The sequence below is a fragment of the Coturnix japonica genome, chromosome 2 (genome assembly GCF_001577835.2).
Source record: "Coturnix japonica isolate 7356 chromosome 2, Coturnix japonica 2.1, whole genome shotgun sequence".
NCBI classification, from domain to species: Eukaryota; Metazoa; Chordata; class Aves; order Galliformes; family Phasianidae; genus Coturnix; species Coturnix japonica.
In genome coordinates this window covers 96,280,681-96,304,961 of record NC_029517.1, presented here as the reverse complement: position 1 = coordinate 96,304,961, position 24,281 = coordinate 96,280,681, and the positions used below count along the sequence as shown (strand labels likewise).

At 41.2% G+C, this 24,281-nt stretch overlaps 1 protein-coding gene and 1 long non-coding RNA gene across 7 annotated transcripts in view; one reads left to right on the top strand and one right to left on the bottom strand.

The window, feature by feature from the left end:
- The window catches only part of KLHL14 (kelch like family member 14), a 56,146-nt gene extending 38,327 nt beyond the window's left edge, over positions 1-17,819 (top strand). The window contains exons 4-9 of the mRNA XM_015855482.2: positions 1,601-1,690; positions 6,071-6,149; positions 11,357-11,547; positions 11,730-11,888; positions 14,102-14,259; positions 15,096-17,819. Coding sequence (XP_015710968.1) covers positions 1,601-1,690; positions 6,071-6,149; positions 11,357-11,547; positions 11,730-11,888; positions 14,102-14,259; positions 15,096-15,236 — 818 coding nt within the window. The 3' untranslated portion in view covers positions 15,237-17,819. The remainder of the gene's footprint in view (positions 1-1,600; positions 1,691-6,070; positions 6,150-11,356; positions 11,548-11,729; positions 11,889-14,101; positions 14,260-15,095) is intronic.
- The window catches only part of LOC107310124, a 33,709-nt gene that overhangs the window by 3,380 nt on the left and 6,048 nt on the right, over positions 1-24,281 (bottom strand). The window contains exons 2-6 of one of the 6 annotated variants that reach the window (XR_004306213.1): positions 17,155-17,362; positions 15,616-15,749; positions 10,708-10,843; positions 4,605-5,343; positions 268-410 (exon numbers count right to left, since the gene is read on the bottom strand). This is a non-coding gene — a long non-coding RNA (uncharacterized LOC107310124). Of the gene's footprint in view, positions 1-267; positions 411-4,604; positions 5,344-10,707; positions 10,844-15,615; positions 17,363-18,433; positions 18,715-24,281 lie in introns of all 6 variants that reach the window. The other 5 variants (XR_004306210.1, XR_004306212.1, XR_001553490.2 and 2 more) reach the window with 5 other exon arrangements.

The window sequence follows — 24,281 nt, the reverse complement described above, 5'->3', positions numbered from 1 at the left end:
GGAGAAGCATGGTATGGGAACTGAGAAAATAAACATCTCTGTCATTCTTTCATCCCACTGTGGGAATCTATAGGTAGTACAAATTCTTTGGCATTGCCAAGTACAGGATTATATTCCAGTTGGTTTAAGTTTGCTAAAAACAAATAACAACAATTAGTGATTTTCCACTGTACTTAGCTGCCCAATTTAAGAATTGTTTCACTTACATGACTTTTAAGAGCGCAGGCTATGAAAATGAGATTTGATCTTTACTAAAAACAAACTTACCTATTTGTCCTTGCCTTGGTAAAAACTTCAGGAAGAAGCTTAAATGAGCCCGCTTGATCCTTAAGAAAACGTGTCCTAAATAACAGAGCTGCACGCATTTCTTATTATTTTTATTTGCATACGCTGTACTGCATGGCCGCATTCTGAGGAAAATAAAAGACAATAAAACAAATGAAATGAGAGATATATCACCCAAAATAATCCAAGTGTGAGATAGGCTGCCTTTTTTTTTTTTCTTTTTTTTCTTTTTTTTCTTTTTTTTTTTTTTTGGCATTGGCAAAAGAGCACAAAGTAAGAGCTGGCCCTGAGTCATATTGATTTCCCACTGCACTGGTTTCCTAAGTGCTCTGTTGATCCGTGTCAAGCAATAAGTTCCCTGCCTGTACATGCACATCACCTCCCCATTTGTCCTCACCTAGATTTAAGGTACCCATATGATGAGCTGAACAAGGACATCATTTTTCCTACTGGTGTCACTGGGCCAAAACTACTATATGTGGTATGATAGCTAATGCTGCCTAAGTTTTCATTTACCATATAATATCAGTAGTGCTGTATGCCGCAGCACAGTAATGTATGCATATTTTGTATAGGTAAGCCCTTATTTTTGTGTTTTAATACTTGTGGTGGAAAATGTAAATTGAAAAAAAAAATAGAATATTGTGACTGTGTTTGGTCTACAGTAATTCCAACACCTCCAAAAAGAAAGGATACCGCAAACCTAATGCCACAGTTTTGATCTTTGTTAACAAAGGGCTTCCTGATTAGATGAATAGAAAATGTGTGATTGTGCTGCTAATGACATTGTACAGGAAATTAAGCGTATACATTTGGAAAAGGCATTAAATCAGCAGGACCTTAATTTAAAAACTTAAAACTGTATGGAAATGCAGCTTGTTCATTGCTGTGTAATAGAAAGCTACTGAACACACTGACTCTTCTTGTGGAAACATTGCCAACAGAACAAAGCTGGGCTGAGGTTTTTATGTCTCCTAGCATACCAGGATCCCTAGCATCTTTTTTTCCAGGAAAACATCAGACAACATCACTCATTTTAGCAGATTCATTTTAAAGCAGCATATATACGGGTGTGGGGGAGAACACCAAGGGGCCAGCATTCCTGTTTGATTCTTCAATTATCCTCAAGATCCAATAATGTGAAATTACTAATAAGCATCTGTTTCTGCTGTTAATTCGTCAGACATACGTGCTCGGGGTGGATGCTTTCTATTTGCTTTGTACAACTCCCATCATGGTGTTGTATTTTGTACCTTTGGAAGTTTTTATGGAATCCATGCCCTGAGCTGATAAAGAACTCGCTCTTTGCTTGCAGTTATGCCATACAACAGTGCGCATCATTGTGTCGTGGAAGTGGAAAACTTCTTGTTTGTACTCGGAGGAGAAGACCAATGGAACCCTAACGGTACGTACACAATATTAAAAGACAGGCAGCGTCTGCCTTCCTGTGTCTGTCTGTCAGGTCAGCTGATGTAGTCATTAGCAAGTGATTTTGAGGACCTGTAGCCAAATTGTTGAGCTACCAAAGGCTACTTTCAGATATTGATGTAATAAATATCTGGTACTTCATCATTAGCATCTCTGTCATTCATCAGCTCCCACATCCCTTGAGAAATGCCACAGGCAGCAGAACAGACTCTTTCAAGTGCATGCACCAGGCAGCAGCTGTTAGGAATTTTAACCTTCATTTCCAGTCTCCTTCCAGTCATAATATAATAATGCAATTGCAGTAGATGAATGCTTCCTTTCTATTGTCAAACCAGATACTCGCAGCTAAAGTTGTTAATGTGTTAATTATCTAGACCGAGATTCTTAAACTGGTCCCTTTTTTAGTCTTGTGCGAGAGCTTCTCATATAGATTATCTGCTGCTACCTTCTTTGATTTGATTACTTCATAAATTTACTGCAAAGAGAAATTAAACAATTTAACAGGCTTCTGAGCAAAGCAAAAGGAGAGTGCCATGCCTTGCAAAATTCACAAAATAGTCGAGACATTGTTAAAAAGCTTGCACACGAAGAAAGAGTTGTAGTTGTAGCAGCCTGTGTAACAGAGATAATTATGACTGAGAAACCATAAAACAGCTTGCAGGTACACATTTTTACTTTAAAACACCAGAGGATCCAGCTGAAATTACATATACTGCATATATTTTATTGTGAATGCCCCATTTCAGCATCTGCACTAAACCAAATTATAGAAAATTGTTACATCTGTTCACTTCCTAAAACCTGAGACAAACAATCCAGTGCACTCTAGAAACATATTTCCGGTGTAGTTAAAAATATCACTAAATGTCTTGGGAGAAGAGCCCTTCAGTTCTGCGGTTTGAATCTCCTTTATAATATGCTATATTATGCAGGAAGTACCGGGTCATAATTAATGGTAATTATTATTAGGAGTATCAGCCACAGCCAACAACTGAGGGCCCCCGTAAAGCAGATAACAAAAGGCAGACCTTGTTCCAGGCACTTTATAATTAAATAGCCATGTCATATGGAGGACGAAAGAAGAGACAAATAATTATACGCCATTTAAAGATGTGGAAACTTAGTCACAAGCTAATAGAGAGTTGTAAGAACAGATGTATGCCCTGAGACTGAGATAGGACTTGAGCACATGGTTTGTGATGTGGATAGTGTTCTATTTCTAAGGCTGCCTAGTTCACTTCCTGATCTGAAGACACGTACTGCAGACATCTGACAGCTTCTTTGATCTGTGAGTATTAGAGAGCTGTGATTTGTCCGTAGAGAAGTTACACGTGAAGGAGGTGGGAACAGTATTGATACCGATCTCTTTACGAACCTACCCCAAGCAAAGTGGATCCTGTTTGTCTCAAAAAGTAGACCTGAAATCATAAGTTATATTCACAGATATTTCTGGACTAGTTCTTTCTCGAAACTGATTTCCTCGAAGTGTGCAGCTACATGAGTGTGCTCACACACACTCACTTTTGTGTAAAGACCTTTGTCTACTATCCTCATAGTAAAGAAGGGGCTTCAAATGAACCTAACTTGAGCTTTCCTGCCAGTGCATTTCAAGGATTCGAGTACAAATGGAAAGGTGCCAAGTGTTGTTTCAATGAATAGTGGCAATGGAAGGAGCCTTGTGCTTTTCTTTAGGATTGTGCCAATTCTTGGGAAGCAAGGCGTACCCCAGGGAGCGACCCTGCACATCCTGTGCTGCTCCTCTGACTTCCTGACAACCCACGGAGCGTGGTGATATTTCTTCTCATTTTTTACATCCTCCTATGGCATCACCTTTCCAGTCACAAGGGATCCTTGCATGAGTAAATGTTGATGAAAGCAGGTTGCAGAGCACTGGCTTGGATTTAGGGCAAACATCTGTAACCTTCAGAGCCCTTCACCTTTTGGCATGAGTGCAGAAACCTTCTGTAGAGAGCAGAGCAGCATCTGCCTCCTTTTCTCTCATTATCCCAATTAACTAGTCCCGATTTCTGTTTACTTCTCAGTTTCTGCATTCTGACAAGCACTTCATGGCATGTGCAACCCTACTGACTGATGAGCAAGACAAAATAATAGATACAGTTGTCTTTGAAACTGAATTCCAAAATTAAATTGGAATGAACCCATTTATACCAGGCAGCTTAAAGAGGTTATCAAATCCTTTTCCTGCCATCAAAGGCATCATACAGTCCCATTTTGTAAATTTTCTAAGCTCCATTTGAAAAGCAGTTGGATTTTTAGCCCGCTCTACTCCTGTTGGAAAGCTGTTACTGAATCCAATTGCTCTCAATGACTAGGAGCCTTATTCTAATTTCCAGTAAAATGTATTCTTTGACTGTCTAAATCACCTTGTTCTCATGCCAGAGTTGGCCTTTAGCTTAATAGCTTTTCCCCTCCTGGAGATTTGTTCCTCTGATGTATTACAGGCAGCATTCCTCTTCCCTTTCAGCTTTTGTTTTGCTGGGTACAACAAGCCAAGTTCTGCTGGAGTTTATCTCCTGCCACAAGATAAACATCTTGTTCTTTTTGTCATCCTTGTGGTTCCTCTTTGTCCCCCTTCCAGTTTGATTTCATCTCCTTTCCTATGAAGTGACCAGATTTGTATCCTGTATCCCACTCTATTCGCAATAAAATCTCATTCTACACCGTGCTGCACAATCTGATACATAAATGGTATTTGTACCAAATATGTGTGTGATGTTAAGAGGCCAAGGTCCCCAGATCAGAACTTTGTAAGATACAAGAGAAAAAGCTGCCATTTAACCAATGGCTTCTGAAGTCCCAAGTAACTGAAAGATGCAGTAAGTAGAGCAGAAACCTCCTCACAGGAATTGAAACTTGTGATCGATACTTACCTTGTTTTGTAATCCCGCTTCTGAGGTAGAAATAGACAAATGCATGTCCTAAAGAGTGAGACCTAGCTGGTCAGGTCCTGCTATGTTATTGTTCATTGAATTTATAACTCGATATCTGTTCTTCTAAATTGTCATTGTAGACTAAAAGAATAAGTCTACCATCTCTAAACCCCGTGGAAAAAATGCTGTTTTTCCTTTAGCATATAAAGCTCTCACGCTATGCTCTGAGATGAGTTTGAGCAGCGCTCAGCATGCAGCAAGTTTGGTCTTCAGTAGGCACCGTGCTGGATTTGGAGCATGATTATACATGGCAAGAGAAAGAGTTTGCTTCCAAATAGAGTGGTCAATGCTTTCTTTCTCTGTAATCTTGTAGAACATGATCTTCAATGATTATGAATACAGATTCTAGCTGTATAATTTTTCTTCTCAACAGTCTCTTGATGGTCTATTTACACATGCTGAATAAGTGTAGAATGCAGCAAGTAAAGCAAACCAGTCCTACATTGGCTTTTCAGATGCAAAAATATTCACCTTGTAGAATACCCAGTGACCATTTATAGAACTGTGACATATGCAGTTGGGTTATTCTGCTGTCCTTTGAAGCCTCTAATTCAATTTTTTAGTCACACTTACACAAACAAAGGTTTCTTTTTCAAAGGTCCTCATCTGTTGAAGTCTCAGGTGTTACAAGAAATTGCCGTACACTGTCTTGCTTCAGTTTTCTCGCTCTGATGTCAATCTGCATGTAAAATAAGATGGAATCTTAGTGTCGTGAAGACATGCATACAGTTCTTGGGTTTGACAGCAAGATAAGCTAGTTAGCCAGTGTATGCTCATGTTTCACATTTTAGCTATCACACCTGGAATAAGACTGTAAGAGTATATTCCCCCTTTGATGCACATGCGTAACTCCTCCTAACTTAAACTGAAAGCACATGGTAGAATAAGCCATCTGGGGCAAACACTGCGTACCCCATGCTGAATGGCTTATGTGACTTCTAGTTACTTGCACACTGTTTTTACTGTGTTCCACATAGAGGTGAAGTGAAGAGAAAGAAATGCACGTGTTCTCCTTATGATTCTTTACCTGACAAAACACTCTAACCATAAAATACTATAGGGATATTCTCTTCTGGGCAGTAATTTTGTTTAGTACTGTGATTTACTGTGGCTGTGAAAGTACCACAGCATCTATAAGTAAATTTAAATACACGTTTTCAAGATCTTATTACAGAGAGCAAGAATAATCTCTATCCACTTTTACTGCTAACAATTGCTAATTCAAACCTTGTAGTGCCCCATTTGTTGAATTATTACTGTACACATAGTGTAATCATACATTGTTGTAAACGGGGTAACCCTTCATAAAAGCTGGCAACTTGTGAAATACGTGTAATTTATAATACAATCATGATGTTAAATACATGAAACAAACAGCTGAGTGTCAAAATAATCTATCTTTACAGGGAAGCACAGCACAAACTTTGTTAGCCGATACGATCCCAGGTTTAACAGCTGGATACAACTTCCACCCATGCAAGAGAGGTAAAAACCTACATGTTTTTCAATATATGTTTTATCATCCTAAGAGCAGCAGAAGTTTGGCTTAGTATGGAGAGTAAGGGCACCTACTTTGCAAATTCTGAGCTAAAACTGCAGTGTGCAGTTGCTTCCCATTTGTCTCCTAATTTTTTTTAAACATTCCAGATTCAGAACTCCACATGCCAAGCCCTGCAGTGCTAACTCATGCAAAATTACCATGGACTTTGTGCAATTACTGGTTGCCCGAGTGCAGTCTGAAGGGTTTTTCTGAAGTCTCTGTAGTGTCCTGTCATGTTACCTGACTGAAGTGTCATGATGTGTTTGCAGTAAACAAGCAGTAATTATAGACAGATACTGTACAGAGAGCTGAAACCTTCATATGTTGACCCCATCCCGTCTCACCACACCAGTCATGGAGAGCTCTCCTCAACATGACTTACCTTGTCAGAGGACTCAGAATCCTGGGTGGTCTTTGAATGAAGTTGCTGTCAGCCAATGCATATTAGAGTAGCATACATTTTAATCCTGCTGTGTACCAAAGAGCAGAGCTGCATGTGGACTTGAGCAAGGGCGTGTAAAGATGGCATAGACTTAACTCTGGATCCCAAATCCCAACCTAACAGGAAAAATGTCCCCCAAACCTGGTCTGAATGATGTGTGTTTCATAGGAAGAGTATCAAAGGCAGAAGATTCAAAGTAATTCTGTCATTTCTATGAAAAACTATTCCAAAGACCATCCATCTTTCAGATGAACACCCATCTTTTCATGGAACAGTGAAGAAATACAGTTGGTAATGCCAGGTGTTGAATGCAGTTTGTCTCATATTCCATAAGAGTTAGAAAGTCTGCTGAGCTTTATGATTGCTTAGCAGCTGCCCAACAATGAACTGCAATGTGTTAGTGCCTTAGAGTCATATAATCCCGCAGGGGATTGGGTTGGGAGGGATCTTAAAGACCATCCAGTTCCAGCCCCTCTGCTAGACTTTCTCAGAGCTGTTGCAGCCTTTGGAGGCAGGGCCTGGACCAGACAGTTTTTAGGTCAGACAAACTACAGGGATCTTTTATGCAGTCTCTTTCCCAGCTCCTTAGTTAGACTAAAGTCGATAGGCTACTTTTCTCCCTCCAGGAGTACAGGGTCACGCCCTGTATCTGCTGTTATAGTGCAGGCAGCATTGACAAGACAGACTGTTTAATGGGTTCTTCTGTGTCATTATGGTCCATCAAGTCAAAACCCACTCAGGAATTTTAGTCTGAGAATAATTGGCTGGATAGACTGTAATAGCTCCTTTGAAATGACTGCCAGGTAAATGTGGGTCTCATTCACAGGCAGTATATTCTCAAGTTGAAAATCTGTATGAAATATTTGATGAGTAAACTTTTATCTCATATACTAAAATCCATATCTGATTGATTTTACTGTTTGAGCTATAAAGAAAAATCTAATCTCTGTATGGATTCAGAGCCGTCAGCGTGTTTTGCTTTAAAGCCAAGTTTGGCTTCTTTTCGTTTGTAGCATACCTCAAGAATATTTGCCTTTGAAAAGTGTGCAGTGTTTCCAGTTGTGTGTTGCTGAGAAAAGCAGCCAATATCTCATCAGTTATTGAAATCCTGATTGGCCCAACCATGCAACCAGAGTGGGATACCATTTGGAGAGCAGTCCAGTTACACTAACAAGTTTAATGGATAACTGATCTTTGAACTTGTAGAGTGAATTGCAACTGGACACCTCTGTCCAGTACTGTCCCAACCCACCAGATCGGCCCAGAGCAGGACAAGGGGTTCAGAACATTTATGACTTTTGGTTTTTCTTACAATCCAATTAGAAGATTTTATTTCAATAGAAAAGACTGCATTCTGGTGGATCTGACCAGGCTGCCTTCTCTAATTAAGTTGAGTGGAGTGATAAACGAATCTGGGGGGAAACAAAAAAAAGAGAGAGAAAATAATGTTCTGTTTTATTTTAGCTTCTGGCTTTAATAATAGCATTAACCTTTGTTAAAATGGCTTTTGCTTTCTAAAAGCAAACCAAACACTCTAACAGTGACCCTGTAGTAAGATCCAGATTCTGCAGTGATCGGTCACAGTTTTATACCTCAGACTGGTATTTTGTGTTCCAGAGCATGGATTCATTTTTGGTAGAAACAAGAAAGAAGTGTTAGAAATGTTTCCCTTTTTGTGCGCTTATGAGAAATGTTAGCTGGGTTCATTACTGAGGGAAAGGGTTGGAAGGAAAAGCATTTCAGAGACCAGAAAATGTCAGACACTTGCAAGCTTTGAAGAAAATCCCCAAATAATTGTCTGATTGTCCATATTCACATCCTAATGTCCATTCCAGCTATTTAATTAGAGTGGGTAGTCCCTTCTCTGCTTTGTAGAAGTTGTCTTGTGAAGACTGCTGCATTATGTTCTAATCTGAATCATATTTTATATCGATTTAAAAAACCTTCCTTTAACAGCACATCCCTTGTGCGCTCTGTCACAGAGAAGTTAAAAACCAAAAGCCTTAACATATTAGTGGCAGGAGCTACTGGGTAAATAAATATTCACCTCCCAAGCAGAAGAGTGAAGGATGCTGACGCTCTCATTTTTGCTCCTTACAGTGACACTGTGTGGATGAAACCAGGAGTACACCTACAGAGCGATGTTCACAAAATCTCAGTTGAAGCAGTAGTGCCTACCAGTAATACAACCTCTTTGTTAAACTTGAACTAAAAGAAAAAAGCCAACAAAAAAAGAGAACCTGCTGTTCCTATGTAATAGTATATACTTAATAATTGCAGTAGAGTTTGGTTTTGAAAATTCATTCTCTTGCATGTTTTATTAGGTTTGTTACTGAAAATCTGACTAAAACATGTCAAGAACTGAGAGAGCAGTTTGTGCAGGGATTGTCAGAGGAGATGGGTAAGGACAGAGAGATGGGCATGAGAGAAGCCCAACTATGGATGCTGGAAGCCCTGCTGGTTTGTGCCAACTACAGCAGGGCCAGAGGAGATGTGAGCTCTGGCTGAGTATTTCTCAGCACATGCTTGCCTGTGTAGGACATCTAACTGGATGTGACCTCTGCAGCTTTTCCTCCTCCCGAGGGAGGAATGTGGGCTGTCTTGCCTGTCATATGCTCTCAGGAAGCGTATAGGCACTTGGTTTCCTCTAACGCTTTTACCCGCTGTCAAATTAGAGTGAAATCAGCCAGCAGTTTTTGGTGAGGAGACAACATTCAAACAGACATGGATACATGTACAGTGTAATCAAATAAGCTTTGTTTCCATAGAAAATCAGGCTAAAAACATAGATGCACAATTTACTGCCCGACCATGCGGAGCAATACATGCCATCAACTTCTATCTACCCATTGACAGATAAATTAAATGGTCTTATTTAATTCGTCAGTGTAGTTAGAGGCACTTAGCGGCATTCATTTCCTCCTGTTTGCTTCTTTCTCTATTCCTGAGGTAGTGCTCAGGAGCAAGAGAGCGCCATGTTGGCTACAGAGGTGGGCCTATGAGGTGTCAGACCCAGCAAGGCTCTGAGCTCACACACAGTGAAAGGTGGTGAGGCAGTGACCCAAGCTGCCTGGAGAAGCTGTGGGTGCTCCATCTCTGGAGGTGCTCAAGGTCAGGTGGGATGGGGCAGCCTGAGCTGGTGGGATGTGTCCTCCTATGTCAGAGCTGGAGCTGGCTGTGCTTTAAGGTCCCTTCCAACGCAAGCAGTTCTATGATTCTATGACTTGTTTAGCCCAGGAAATAATTATTGGTTTGGAACCAACAATTTTGCACCTCAAATTCTGTGTTCAGTCTGGGGCTCCTCACTGTGAGAAGGATGCAGAGTTGCTTGAATGTGCTCAGAGAAAAACAAAGATGCTGAGGGGACAAGAAAACAAGAATTACAAGGAGGGGCTGGGGGAGTTGGATTTGTTTAGTCTGCAGAAGGGGAGGCTGAAGTGAGACTTCATTACTCCCACAGGTATCTGAATTGAGGCTGCAGCAAGGAAGGTATCCATCTTTTTTCTCAGGTGACAAGTGATAGCAAGGAAACATCCTCAAGTTGCACTACAAGCATGGTGGTTACATTGCATATCATGAAGAATTTCTTCATGGAAAGCATGGTCAGGCATTGGAATAGGTTGACCAAGGAAGTGGTGGAGTCCCCAACAAGAATATATTTCTACCTACAAGAAATAGGTAGACGGAGTGCAAAGTGCTGTGGTTTAGTGGTGGACTTGCTAATTTTAGGTGATGGTTGGATTTGGTGATTTTAAGGATTGTTTCCAACCTAAATGCTTCTGTGATTCAAATCTAGTTTTTGTGCTGTGCTTCTTTTGCTACTTTTTCTCATATCATTGTAACTTACAACTAGAGGCCTCTACTCTGGCAAAACTTCCGATGGCTGAATAATCAGGGGAGCATCCCCTGACTGTTGCTTACACCAAGTGGGGTCTCTCTAAATCATCTTCTGCTCTGTTTTTACTTCAGAACAGACATCAATAACTTTAGAGTCACGAGAAAGACAAGTTAATATATGTCTAACAGTCCCAACCCCAAAATGTAATGATTTCCCTGCATACCTGAGTTACACACGAAACCAAACAGGTGGCTAAAGCTTTTCTCAGAGTTAGCTGGATGGAGCTGGACCTTTTTTGAGTTAAAGGGTAGAAATGTAACACCGTGCCCAGCTTAAGGAAAGTTGTTCTATTTGCAGTACTGCAGAAAGAAGAAAAAAAAAATGATAATTGAGGAAAAATTTTGATGATGTGGTTCTCTTAGTAAATTGGGAACAATGACCCTTGAAGGACCATAAAGAAAGTGAATGTCAAGATAATTTATTATTGTTACATTATCTACCTCATTTTTCACTGTGTCTTACTGAGTTGTTAAATCCCGTACAAGGTAATGCCCCAAACATTAATGAGCACCTTTTTATCTTTCACGGGTGTGAAAAAGCAACAAACAGCTTTGAAAGAAATGTATTTTCTGTCAGACTTACACGCGCTTAATTGTTTTGACAACAAAAATAATAGTGTAAGGTATTCATTTGATGTAGACCGTGTATTTGATTAACAAAGCAGACAAGGTCTTTAAGATAGACTGCAAACACGTGGAGCTTCTGGGCACTTCAGAAAGTATCATTTGGAATAGCAGCTGGATTTTAAGAAATGATGGGTGTGACTCATTGGCTGTTGGCTTTATGTTGTTTTCTTTTGCCCTGTCCCCCAGGAGAGCCAGTTTCTATGCCTGCCGCCTGGACAAGAACTTATATGTAATTGGTGGAAGAAATGAAACTGGCTATTTGTCCAGCGTGGAATGCTACAACCTGGAGACGAATGAGTGGCGTTACGTGTCTTCCTTACCACAACCTTTGGCAGCCCATGCAGGAGCTGTTCACAATGGCAAGATATATATTTCAGGCCAGTATCTTTTACAGTTTCCACTATATAAATATTTTGTATGCGTATATGTAAGTTGAGATACATATGTATACATATATATCTATAAGAAGAAATAAAAAGAACAAAACCCAGAGCTAAATTCCTGCTGCAGAACAGCGTCTTTGTTTACAGTTATTAACAGAGGTGCATTTATTTTGCAGGAGGTGTTCACAATGGAGAATATGTTCCCTGGCTGTACTGCTATGACCCGGTGATGGACGTCTGGGCCCGAAAACAGGACATGAACACAAAGCGAGCGATCCACACTTTGGCTGTAATGAATGACCGACTGTACGCCATTGGAGGAAACCATTTGAAAGGTCACATTTCTAATAGTGAAAAAGCATTTCAGTGTCAGCCATCTCCTGATAAAAGAGTATTTTTGTTAGACAGTCACTGTTAAATATACTAAAATACAGGCAGCACAATTTAACAGGACACTTGAGCCAGCAATTTTAAAAACATGTTATGCAAATTATTTTAAAATTATAACAGTACATTAAATATATGAGTAATGAATGCTTTAGATAATAGAAATGGGAGCTTCCATTACTCAAAGGCATGGACAATTTGTCATTACCAAGAATTCAATGAAACAAACAGATTATTCTTTGACCCGAAAGTACCAGCAATATTTTCCTCTGTAAATCATTTCCCAAACTGTGCAGTTAGAGAGAGCTTTATTCAGAGCAAATTGCAAAAACGAGCTCCTTATTTAATGGGGGGAAAAAAAAACAACAGCCATTAAATATTAGGCCTAAGCCCCTCAGATCCCTTTTTAGCATTGAACATAGCTTGTTAATTATGATTCTTTTTAGATATCTCTTGTTTTCAACTTCTGCAAAGATCTCATGTTAAGCTGACTGCTGCTTGGACACCTGGTGCTTTTGTCTTAATACTCACATGCCAAAGTTATTCTGTTAAAGAAATTCTGTTATTCTGTTTAATCCAGCCGCTCAGACAAAAAAACACAGCTCCTGTTCATTGTTCTCAGACAATATTTGACAGACTATAGTAGCTTTTCTTTTTTCCTTTTGCTTTCTTACTTAAGGATAGGAAACAACTAGGGAAAAAAAACACACAAAAGAGAACATTGTAATGCAAAAGGAATAGTAGGAATGGTGATGTTAACTGACAGTGATACCATGCCATGTGCCTGAACAACTCTGGCACCCAAGTACCAATGAGACTGTGAAAACTCGTGCTGCTTTTCAAGATCTGGATGTCCATGGTGCATACAGGGGACAAGGTCTGCATAGTTTCCAGTAGAGATTACTGGGGCACAAACCTTTGCAGCTGGGCTGATGTGCCTCTCTTCCCCACACTCAGTTATAATGGGTCTTTCTGGGCTGAACTTCAAAAAGAAAAAGGGGTAAAATCTGGCACCATCTGCAAAATTTGTAGAGATGGCGCTGTTTGCTTTGTTTCCTACTCAACTAACCTGTGTAACACATCTCAGTCTTCCGATTGGTATAACACTGGCCTTGGTTTGCACAGGCTTGAATTGTTTCCGTCTCCCTTCTTTCTTTACCCAGTTTCACCTCTGGGAAAGCGAGCATTGCATTTTTGCCTCTTTAGCTGCTGCCCTGCATTGCTGCCCTTTGAACTGCTTGCTGGTTGTTGTGAAAGGCATTTAACATCTAGGCTTATGGAAAAGCCAGTCTCTGGAAGGAGGGCTGTTTGGGAAGATAGCTTCTCCTGTAAAGTGAAGCAAAGAGGAGGAATGGGACTGAAGTGCAGATGAAATGTAGTAAGTTCTCCACTGGGTCAGAACTGCAGGGCTCTCATAGCCCCACGGCCAGGCACTTCTTTGTGAAGCTGGATTTGTACGGCTCTGTCAGCAGAGCGTATGCTGCAGCACAGCTAGTCATGTGTATGCTGCAGTTTATTACAGAGCTCTGTGACAGATTCCAGCGCACAGCAGTGGCCTTTCTATGGCTCCTTGAAAACACTGACAGAAAAATCATTACAGCTGTTCATTCCCTACTACAAGAAACACCATTTTGAAGTACCGGTAACACCAAACGACCTTAAAGCAGCTTTCAACTCATCCTGAACACTACATCCCTCTGGGACCAACTGTCTTATGCTCCATCTTCACTTGGGAGGCACTGATTCCTGAACAAAACTTAACCTGTTGGTTTTTTAATAGTTTAGATCTGCTGACCTTTGGGAGAGACTGCCAGGACAGACTTTTCCTACATGCTCAAACATGCATTAGCACTGATAGATGGAGTAGGAATATTGCTTGAATTTGCTTTGTTCATTTTTATTGAGTGTACTTGTGATTTGTAGAAGACCGTGGAACTAATGGTAAAAGCTTTTAACAGATTCATTTGAACTGAAGTAATGGGATATTATCATTATAGATGATGGCTTAGGTGTATATGGTAACATTTTCTAGAGGAAAATTTAATAGTGATGTTGTAATAATGCAATTGCAACTATAAGTTAATAAATTTAGCAGTAAAAGAAAATATTATAAAATAGTATGCCATAATGCGTGTTCTTCTTTCTCACTGCTGCTACTTAGGCTTCTCCCACCTCGATGTAATGCTTGTGGAATGCTATGACCCTAAAGGTGACCAGTGGAATATCCTCCAGACTCCTATTCTGGAGGGCCGCAGCGGTCCTGGCTGTGCAGTGCTTGATGACAGTATTTACCTCGTAGGAGGATACAGCTGGAGCATGGTGCGTACCTGCTTTCTGCACTGATCCTTTCATTCCTGCTGAGCTCTTGCACCCAGAGTGTATATTACTCAGATGGGACATAAAGGAAAAAAGGGGTGAAGAACAGGCTGCCTAGGGGAGCTGTGGATTCCCCATCCCTGAAGGTGTTGAAGGCGAGGTTGGATGGGGCCCTGGACAGCCTGGTGTAGTTCCTGACTAGGGGTTGGCAGCCCTACCTGCAGAAGGGGTTTGGAACTAGATGGTGTTTTAGGTCCCTTCCAGCCAAGACATGCTGTAATCCTATGAAAGGAAGGTAGCTGCAGAGACAAATTTTGGTTCTCAATTTGTGGAGAATGTGTATTGCTTTTTTACCTTTGTGCTTTTCTGTTTCAATGAGTTATTATCAGATTGTATTCACTAATAAGGAGTAATGTGAAAATCAGACATAATTTACAGAATCACAGAATGACCCGGGTTGGAAGGGACCTCAAGGATCATGTAGTTCCAACCCCCCTGCCTGGCAGGGCCACCAAACATACACATTTACTAGATCAGGTTGCCCAGGGCCCTGTCCAACCTGGTCTTGAACACCTCCAGGACGGGGAAGATTTGGTGGAAGTGTTTAGTGAGACTGTATGCCTCTAACTCTGCCTATAAGGCGCATTGTAAAGGAGCCTGGTTTTCAGAAGCTGGAAGCTCTGCCAATAGGAAAACCAAACCTTCGTAATGGCTCTGAAGTTAAGGCCCAAAACAGCGAGTCACTTTGCAAAAAAGAAGTAGCTTTTAATCTTTAATGCTCAAAGGTAACTTGGAGTTCACCCGAGCCACTTTTAATACAACCTTTTGTTTCGTTACAGGGGGCCTACAAATCTTCTACTATTTGCTATAGTCCTGAGAAGGGGACTTGGACAGAGCTAGAAGGAGATGTAGCTGAGCCACTCGCAGGTCCCGCCTGTTCAACTGTCATATTGCCGGCCTGTGTACCGTACAACAAGTGATAGTGGAGCAGAACCAACACGGACACTGATTGCATTTGGGAAAATAATGACGGGTGACGTAAATATTTTCTTAGAACAGGATTCCTGTTAAACAAATCTACTGTAATTGACCCTTTATTCCATACTTACGCTTTAGGAGCAAACTAAAAGAGAACAAAAAGAAAGCGTTGTCCCATCTCAGATAGAAGCCAGTGTCTTATGAAGCAAGTAGCTAAAACACACCGAACATGACATGCTGACAGACTGCCATTTCAGACTGATTTTAACTTTTTCCTGCTGCAGAAAGATTCCTCACGTCAAATCTAACTGTAAAAGTATGAAGGCTAAACGTTCAGACACAGCCTGAAGAGACAAGATCAGTATTGTGCATTGTACCTACCTGCATGTGATCTGTGTTGAAGTCATGAGGATGTTGTTTTCATGAATGCTTCAGAATTCAGATAGTGAAAAGCTCACTCTGCATTGCAGAATTGTCTCCTCCTGTAATCCCAACCTACAGCTACTTCAAATGCTCTGCAAGCAACAGAGGATCAGAAGATTATTAAAGGTAAAGAAACGTCATTCAGTTTTTGCACGGCTTTTCATCAGATACACTCTGCCTTCAAAGTCCCCACGTTTGAGTGCAGCGGGAAGCAAGACTACACTGAAACCCATGCTTTACAGAGCACTTCTTTCAGTAGCCACTTTGGGGACTAGGGTCAAATTCTCCTTGACACACCTGTGTAAAGTTAGAGTTGTTTCACTGAAATCACATGGAATGACTTACTTTTATGTTAATAGAGCAGAAATTTGGTCCTACGCCTTAAATTCTGGGTTCAAACAGTAAGTTATTTCTATAACCAAGTAATGAAGCAGCAGAACCCTTCCTTACTTTTTGTCACCCACCTGTTAGGAGCGTACGTGCTAGTTGCTTCCAAAGACAAGAAGACTGCATTTAACTGTAAATGTATTACTCTGGACTATTAAATGATTGCACACAATTTCAGAGGGGGACTGCTGAGTAGTTGAAATACTCCCATGTGACTGGTCTTCAAATGTAGTCAGAAAGATTTGTATTACTGATCCAAAGTAACTTGAGGCTGGACTTTCCACTGCCTTACAGCTCGTGTAATTATTTACACAGTGCAAAGCAAGTTCAGAGTGCTTTATTTCAGACTTGCTTTATGAACTCTTAGTTGCTTGCACAAATCAGACCGTCCGTGTTTTAAGCTTATGTCTTTCGGTCCTGGCATCGCGGAAGCAGTGACAAAATCTGAAGTCTGGTATTTAACACAATCATCTGCACCTCAGCAAAAGATATGCAGAATTCTTCCATTGTGGTTTACTGATGCTGCATCCATTACTCCCAAGACCATCTTCCTCATTGATATAAAGTGATATTGCTCCATTGAAGCAAGCGTGCTTTGATGTGCTTCTGGCTCGTGTCAGATAAGAATCTGGCCTTTAATTTGTTTAGCTTTAACTGGCTGCACCAAATAAGAGGCAAAGCAATCTCACATCCCGCGTTTTCAAGCTTGTGCATATCTTTCATGATAGGTTGTAATGCTAATGCACTAGGCAAGGAGCAGATGACTGCTGGAGGTTGGTTTCTACCACAGAAACAATAGGCGTGAGGAGGAATTCATTATTTGCTTTGCAAAATAGAAAGAGGACGAATGTATTTGGAAATTACACCACATACTGAAGCTTGAGAGCAATATAAATAATGGAGAGCGAGTGCTGTGGGACTGTTCCTTGCTGGCATCAGTCCAGTTTTATCGCAGTACAACTATTGTACTTGCAGCAGAATTACGCAGTTGTAAAACTGGAGTAATGCAGTAAAGACTGATAAGCATAGAGATGCAATAAACCAATTGATGGAGTAGCTGCACGACTGGAAAAAAAAACAAACACAAACATGTTTAAACAAAACAATTACCTGAAGATGCTCATATCTGAATGCGTCGTTGGGGAATTTTCCACTGAGCATCACCAAGGAACTCGTAATGGTGGAGTGTATATCCTGAAATCTCAATCCATTTCTACTATATCGTGCAATCTTAGTTGGTTTTGTATTTATTTATATTGTTCAGATCCAAGGGATCCCTTGTAAAATATATTTGGTGCAATCATGACTTTTGTTTTTCCTGTTGAAAGTATATAAATATAAATATATATTAAAAGGAAACTGTCGAGGTACTAAACGAGGAAACTTAAAAGGACATTTAAGATCAGGATAAGGTCTGCCACTAAACACTGACTGTCACTTGTCTCTACTGAAATGCACCATCTTAAAGGATATTTGTTGTCCTTTTAAGTGGTTCTTTTTTTTTTTTTTTTAACCAAGATAATTTAAGGATTGAAGAGGACTCTGTAAATCTTTCTGTCTTTCAGGAAGGCATGACCAAGGAAAGTGCTAACTGAATAAGTCACAAAAAGGATGTAAATTTTGTACAGTATTAGACTGTGTAAATGAAGCTTGCTCGTAGGGGGAAAACTTTAAATAAAACTTTATGTACTAATTCAACTGTCTGCCATATTCCTACTTATAAAGTGTATGTATAAATAATAACTACATTAAATTCTTTGGAACTTTTTTATCATGTAGATGTGTAAACTTCCTTTATTTTGTGGCCATACCTAACAGCCCCGTTGTTTCCAATTGCCATTGCTTGTAAATCGTGCAGTGACAACGCAGTGAAGCAGTGCCTTCCCCTGAGCGCAGTGCTTGACCTGAACACTGAGCAGACGCAAAGCAGACCTGACCCCTTGCTTTGGAGCAAGTGAGAGCTGTGCTGGGGCAAGGCTGAATCCTCTGTTCTCCTCTTGCCCTGCTGCCCTTCCTGCCAAGCACTGGTCTCTTGCCACTCAGGACAACACTCTTGCCAAAGCACTTCTGTGGGGCTGAGATTAGATAACCCACAAACCAGCACATGGACACATCTCCTCATCCCTGGCCTTGAGCCCCATCCATGACCCAAGCAGTGTGAGATGGCCAGAGAGCTGCTGACCTGCCACCCTCATGCCTACCCTCAGGGAGGGCAGAGATTTAGAAATAGCTTTTCACTGCTGATAGCACTGTCTTCAAAGGTGCTGTGCACCTTTCTCCCTAAAGCTGCCATTGTTTTCTGTCATGTCTGTCCTTCTTCCTGCTTTTTATACAGTGATTTAGTAAGCTTAACTGCATTTGGGAGCCAATTTATGAGAAAAATCCATACCAAACCTTTGTACATGCACTTCTTGAGGCTGTAATCAGTCACCAGTAAAGTACCAGAGTTGCTTTGTTTATAAAGAATAGACCAGGTGTCAGCTTCCTATTTACATGGAGCTTTCCAGGTACAGACAAAGGAGGCAGAAATCACAGTGAGGTGACTGCAAGGTGGTAATGCCCATAGGCACTTAAAGATACGCATTCTCTTTTCTGTTGTTAATGCAGCAGCAGGAAGACATCAGAGCTTCAGTCTCTTGTGTTCAGAGCAGGGATGGAGTGACAGCAGTGCTGGAGGTCAGAGCGGGAAGGAAAAGTACACTAATGAATTCTGGTGGGTTTGTAATGCCATAAAAGATTCAGTTAATCTGCAGCATAGATGTTGATCAGCAAAACTGAACCTGACTCTCTGGACCTTGTCAGATGTATTCTGTGCATGTCAGTGTTCCACACCAATTACAGATTTTAGAAGATGCTCTCATGCAAAACTCTGTGCCCTAATATATAAGTCAGCTCATATGTAACTAAAATTAAAATCTGACTGTGGCAAATCTCTGTGATCCTGATATATGAAAATCCAAATAAATGATTTGTTCCCAGAAATGAAAAATAACTTCAGCAGGAAATTTCAGAATTACTTATGCAGGATTAATCCAGTTCAATGAATGCATCTTGCGTTGATTAATAAAGCGTTCCTGAATTGCAAAGTAAAAAACACGAGAGGAGACTTGTGGTGCTGCTATATTTGTGTATTTCTGAAGCTGGAGAGAAATCTGTGCTTACAAGAGATGTGGTCAACCAGTGTAAACAGAAATTAAATACAAATAGTGATTTTCTAATTGTCTGTTTTCTCCCTGCAGCAGAAAACTACCTTTGTGTCATTGATCCTTTTCTTGAAGAACACAGGTACTGTGTTACCTGCCACAGTGTTGGATGAGCATCTAACACGGTTCTACAATGACTCCAATTAGCATCCAAATGATGTCTGTGGGTTTAAATGGCAAAGGAAGGCAGAGCTGGAGTTATTTTCCCCCAATTTCTTGCCACACAGACTGTGGTCACTCTGCTCAGAGCCTTCGTCAAGTAGCATTTGATTTTGTGACACGTTGCAGTTGAATTTAGTTGTCCTTACAAGTGAACAGATGAGAGAGAATCTATTTATAAGTTAAAAACAGGGGAAGGAGATTGAAAAATGCAGCATTTTCCCAGATATTTCTTTTCCTTTGGCATCCACACACACATGTAGAAAATCAGTTGGATTCATTTAAAGTGGTATCAGGGCTCCATCTAAAAACCTCTTCTTCCAATTGGAAAATTCTTCAATCATTGTAGTGTTTTCTAAAGGCATTCATTGCCATTTGTGCTTTCAGAAGTTGTACTTTGCAAACACCTCCAAAATCCTTCTGCTTTCCTCTCTAACAAATGGTTCCTCGTAGCACTCCTAAACACCCTACAGAAAAACACACTGGAGGAATCAGGTTTGTGAAGCTGCCTTTGTTATCTCGGTCTCTTGCAGAAATGGTGCAACCTTCAAAGCTGCTTTCTCTTCTGTTTCCAATGGAGGAGGAATCTGTCTGTCTCAACTCCTTTCCAACTTCCTTCTCTGCCGGTGTAGAGAAGATCAGGTAATTTCTGTCTGACCGACAGAACTGCAGCCTAGAGCTGCAATAGGTTGAAGCTCTGCAGTGGGGTCTTCCAGCTGTGCTCTGTTTTGGCTAGAACAAAGCTACCATTCCTTCTTTCTGTTTTCAGAATGGGTCTCAAGTGAGAATTAATCTGGTAGCTATGTGAATTTGTCATGAAATTCATGAATTTCATGAAAACACCAGCTCTTCCCTTTGACCTGTGAGGAATGTGATCAGAGATGAGCCTCCGTTGATTCCAGTGTGGTTGTTTGTTCTAACAGTGCTTATCATGTCTGTGCCCATCCCAAATTCATCCTGTGAAATGTATAATGGGCAGCCTGGTCTAATGGTTGGCAACACTGTCCACAGTGATAGGGTTGAAACTATATAATCTTTGAGGTCCTTTTCAGCCCAGGCCATTCTATGATTGGTTGATTGGTTGATAATACTGCCATGGTGCAAATAATGCCCCTAGCACAGCCCCTGCCAACACTTCATTTCCCCAGGCCTGTTTTCCCTTCTCTCTTCCTCCCTTAACATTGCCACCTCTTGATCTAGCAATGGCAAGATCACATACTTCTGCCTTATTGCATGTTTCATGCTGGCAAATGCCATGCACTGGCACTATAGCTCAGTGTGAACAGAGTGTTATCACACTCCTTAGCAATACTGGATGTGGTTACTGCGTCTTTGCTTTCAGGATGCACCTACACTTCCCATTCCTCTTATTGTGGGAAATAGAAGTAAAGGATTGTAGCAAATGACACATCACACTCCGTGTCTGGTCCATCCCATATTACTGGGGAAGCCTTGGACTCATGCACCCCAGTGGCTGTGAACCTCACACATCAGGCAGCTCAGCACTGCGTGGCTTCCCACTCTCTTCCCTCCTTCAGTGCCTGCAGTGTGCAGCTCACCCCAGTGTTCCCTGGGCCACAGGGCAGGTACTGACTTGGAGAGGGACAAGGAGGACTTGGAGAATCGTTTTATAGATTTGGAGCAACACTCGATAGATGAGAAAGTCTTCATCCTCTACTCATTGGTTCCAATTAGAGGATGACCTGTCCTCTATTTTCCAAAGCGTGTTATAATTTTGAATGAGTTTCTCATGGGCTGTGGGCTACCATAGGCAAATCTCATTTTGACAAGTACTAATTGTGGATGAGGCAGTGGCAGACTGTAATCTCTGTCATGAGAGCTATCAACAGGGATGCAGCGAAGGCTTTAACAGTGGGTGGCAGTACTATGGGTCAAATTAATCACTACCATAATGACAATGAAATCAGTAGAGCTTTGGGATGTTAAGTTTGATAAAAGAAGCCATTCTGTTCTCTGTCTGGCTGTTTACATCACAGCCTGAGTTAATCTTTTGTTAGGCTTTTCAGGGATGGGGTTTCTGGGGGGAGATGGAGGAGAGAACAAAGAACAGCCCCTCTTGCAGAAGCAATGCTTTCATGTCCAGATCCGAGCTGCTGCATGTGGATTAAGGAAGTGTGAAACAGACAGCCCCAGATTTGCACTGCCAATTATTCTAAGGCACACAAGAAAGACACAAAAATGTAAGTGGCATTTTTGGGGGATGCAACCTTGGATGTGCCGATATGCACGGTCAGCTCCATTTGTCCTCGGCTTTTGCCAGAGAGATTTAAGAACATCTCTTCCACCGCATTTGCATCCTTCAGCTGTGCTGTAGGGCCTGAGGTCTTAACAAGAACCTTACAAACACAGGATGTAGGCGACTTCCAGACACAGTGTGCAGATACAGCAATGGGCAGAGGTGTTGGGGAGCAGCCAGGTGAGCAGCTTCTGCACATAATGGTGCTACACTAAACTGTGTCAGATTTTAACCCAAGTAGAGCTATGAGCTCACTTGCTGGGAGTGCTTCATACTGCTTTACTCTGCTTCAGACATATGCTTCATGCTCTGCTGCTAATGGCTTTTTCTGTAAAGCCAAGCCTTGGAACTTTCCTCAGTTCCTGCATTCACAAGGATGCTCCATCAAGACCCTGGGGGACCCCAAGAAGGGCCCATGCAGGGGCTGGGCAGGAGCTGCCACCTCCAGCGTCACCCAGTGCATCCCACCATGTCTTTGTGGACACAGACACAACAGGAGGCACTGCAGCTTGTGTGGGGCACAAGCACTAAATACCTCTGCTTTCCACACAGGACTCCTCCATCTCCTCCCTTCCTCCATTAAGGAATATCTCCCCATGTCTTCTGCATCTTCTGGCAAACCATCAAATACCGCTGTTGAAGACAGCTGCCCAGCCTCCTGTTTGGGACTACAATGGATGATTTTCATTTCTACATCTGTAATCCCATCTAATAGGAAGAATCAAATGTAAAGCTATTTCATTCCATCCGCCTGTTTAAAACAAGAGTGGTCACAAAAATGCCAAGCAGTCCTAAAATTGATATAAATCGCTATCCAGCGCTTGGGATCCATTTTGTGACTGCGCAGAACCATCTCTTCTTTCATTAGAATGGTTTGAGGAGATTTAGAGGGAGGAAAGAGCGTGGTGACTTCCAAAGGAAGAGTGAGTGAGTGATTCAGTGCAAAAAGGGTAAATTTCATCTGCACATTCTTAACGGCGAGGACATTCTGCACATCTCAGGAGTGCACTAAGTGGTGCAGTAAACCAGTAAATTAGAAGAATGTAAATTCTTTAGTAGGAATTGCACGCAAGGGAAAAATGCTTCCTCATGCTCATATTTGTTTTCATGAAAATAATGTACACTCTTCCTAAAATCAAACTGGTACAGCGCTGAGTAAGACATCAAAACCAGTAATAGGTATTAGACTGGACGAAGAAATGGCAATGACACAATTATCTTTGGTGTTTCTGATGATCACTGTGATAAAGCGAGGATCTGGCATATTCAGAGCCTGGCACAGAGCAAAGAGCATTGTGGTTCCCTTCCCCTCTCACTCTGTCTGTCTTATTTATCTCTCATTAAGCTAAATTGTATTCTTATTGGCTGACTGACCTCTGATATTGTTATTAATTGATTTATATAGTGCCTTTTGCAAGCCTCAAGGCACTTCAGAGAATTGCAAATATATACGGGGATCACTTCACCAGTCACCTCAGTGCAGCCACCTTTAGGTTGGAAACAGCAGCCACTGCAATGGCACTAGAAATCTTTTGGGTTAGCAGGGAAGGAATACTGATGGAGTATATATATCTATATGGATTTCAGTCTGGACACCATGGACACCAGTGCAGGACCAAAGCATCACTAACAGAAGGTAGAGCATCCAACCTTTCGGCTTTCCTGGGCAGCATTGAATGAAGGGGAATTGCCTTAGGCCTCATATTAAATACACAATATAGTTAGTGTACATGATTAACAAAACTTATTTTTAAATATTTTTTATTAAAACAGAGTGACACAACATAAAACTAGTGAGATGGGCGAGTGTTTTTGTGAAACTAATACATCAGCCAGGTTCGATGGCAGTGCCTGCAGTTTGGAGTGAGTTCTGAAGATGTTTGCCAGAGAGTTTTGATGAAATGTCACCCTCCCTGTGCTTCATCACTGAAAATAGTTTCAGACAGGAACCCCACGGGCTTCAGAGAGGGCAAGGGCAAATTTCTGCACCTGGGGAGGAACAACCCCAGGCACTGTGACATACTGGGGCTACTCAACTGGAAGAGATCTAGGAGTTCTACTGGACACCGAGTTGAACTGAGCCAGCAATGAGCACTGGAAACTAAGGCAAACGGTGTCTTGTGCCACATGAGGACAAGTGCAATATTTCCCAAAATATTGTAGTTTTGTCTTCATTTGTAACATTTGAATGCCTCTAATTAAAACAAAACAAAACAAAAGCAAAAACAAATTCTCTCCAAAGGTGCAAACCCAGCAAAGAATATCAGAAATACCTTGTAATGGTAGGTCATCCAAGTTACTTAGACCAGAGTGAAATGCACTGTACGTATCTGAAGGTTTCATACCCTTTCTATTAAAATGAACCCTGAGTGAGAAAAAGTGCCCCCCACTTCGGAACAGAATTAATTTTACTAGCTACATTAACAAGCAGGTCTGCACTCCTCTTATCTTTCAAGAATTGTATGCCTGATTGCATTTATGTTCTCATTTAGCATCTCAAAATGGGCACTTTCTTTCAAGAAGGGTTAGTGCATGACTCACCCGCTTAGTTAATCTGACTAATTAGCATACTGTCGCCCATTAACAGCATTAGAACAACAACTGTAGCTCTCACTACC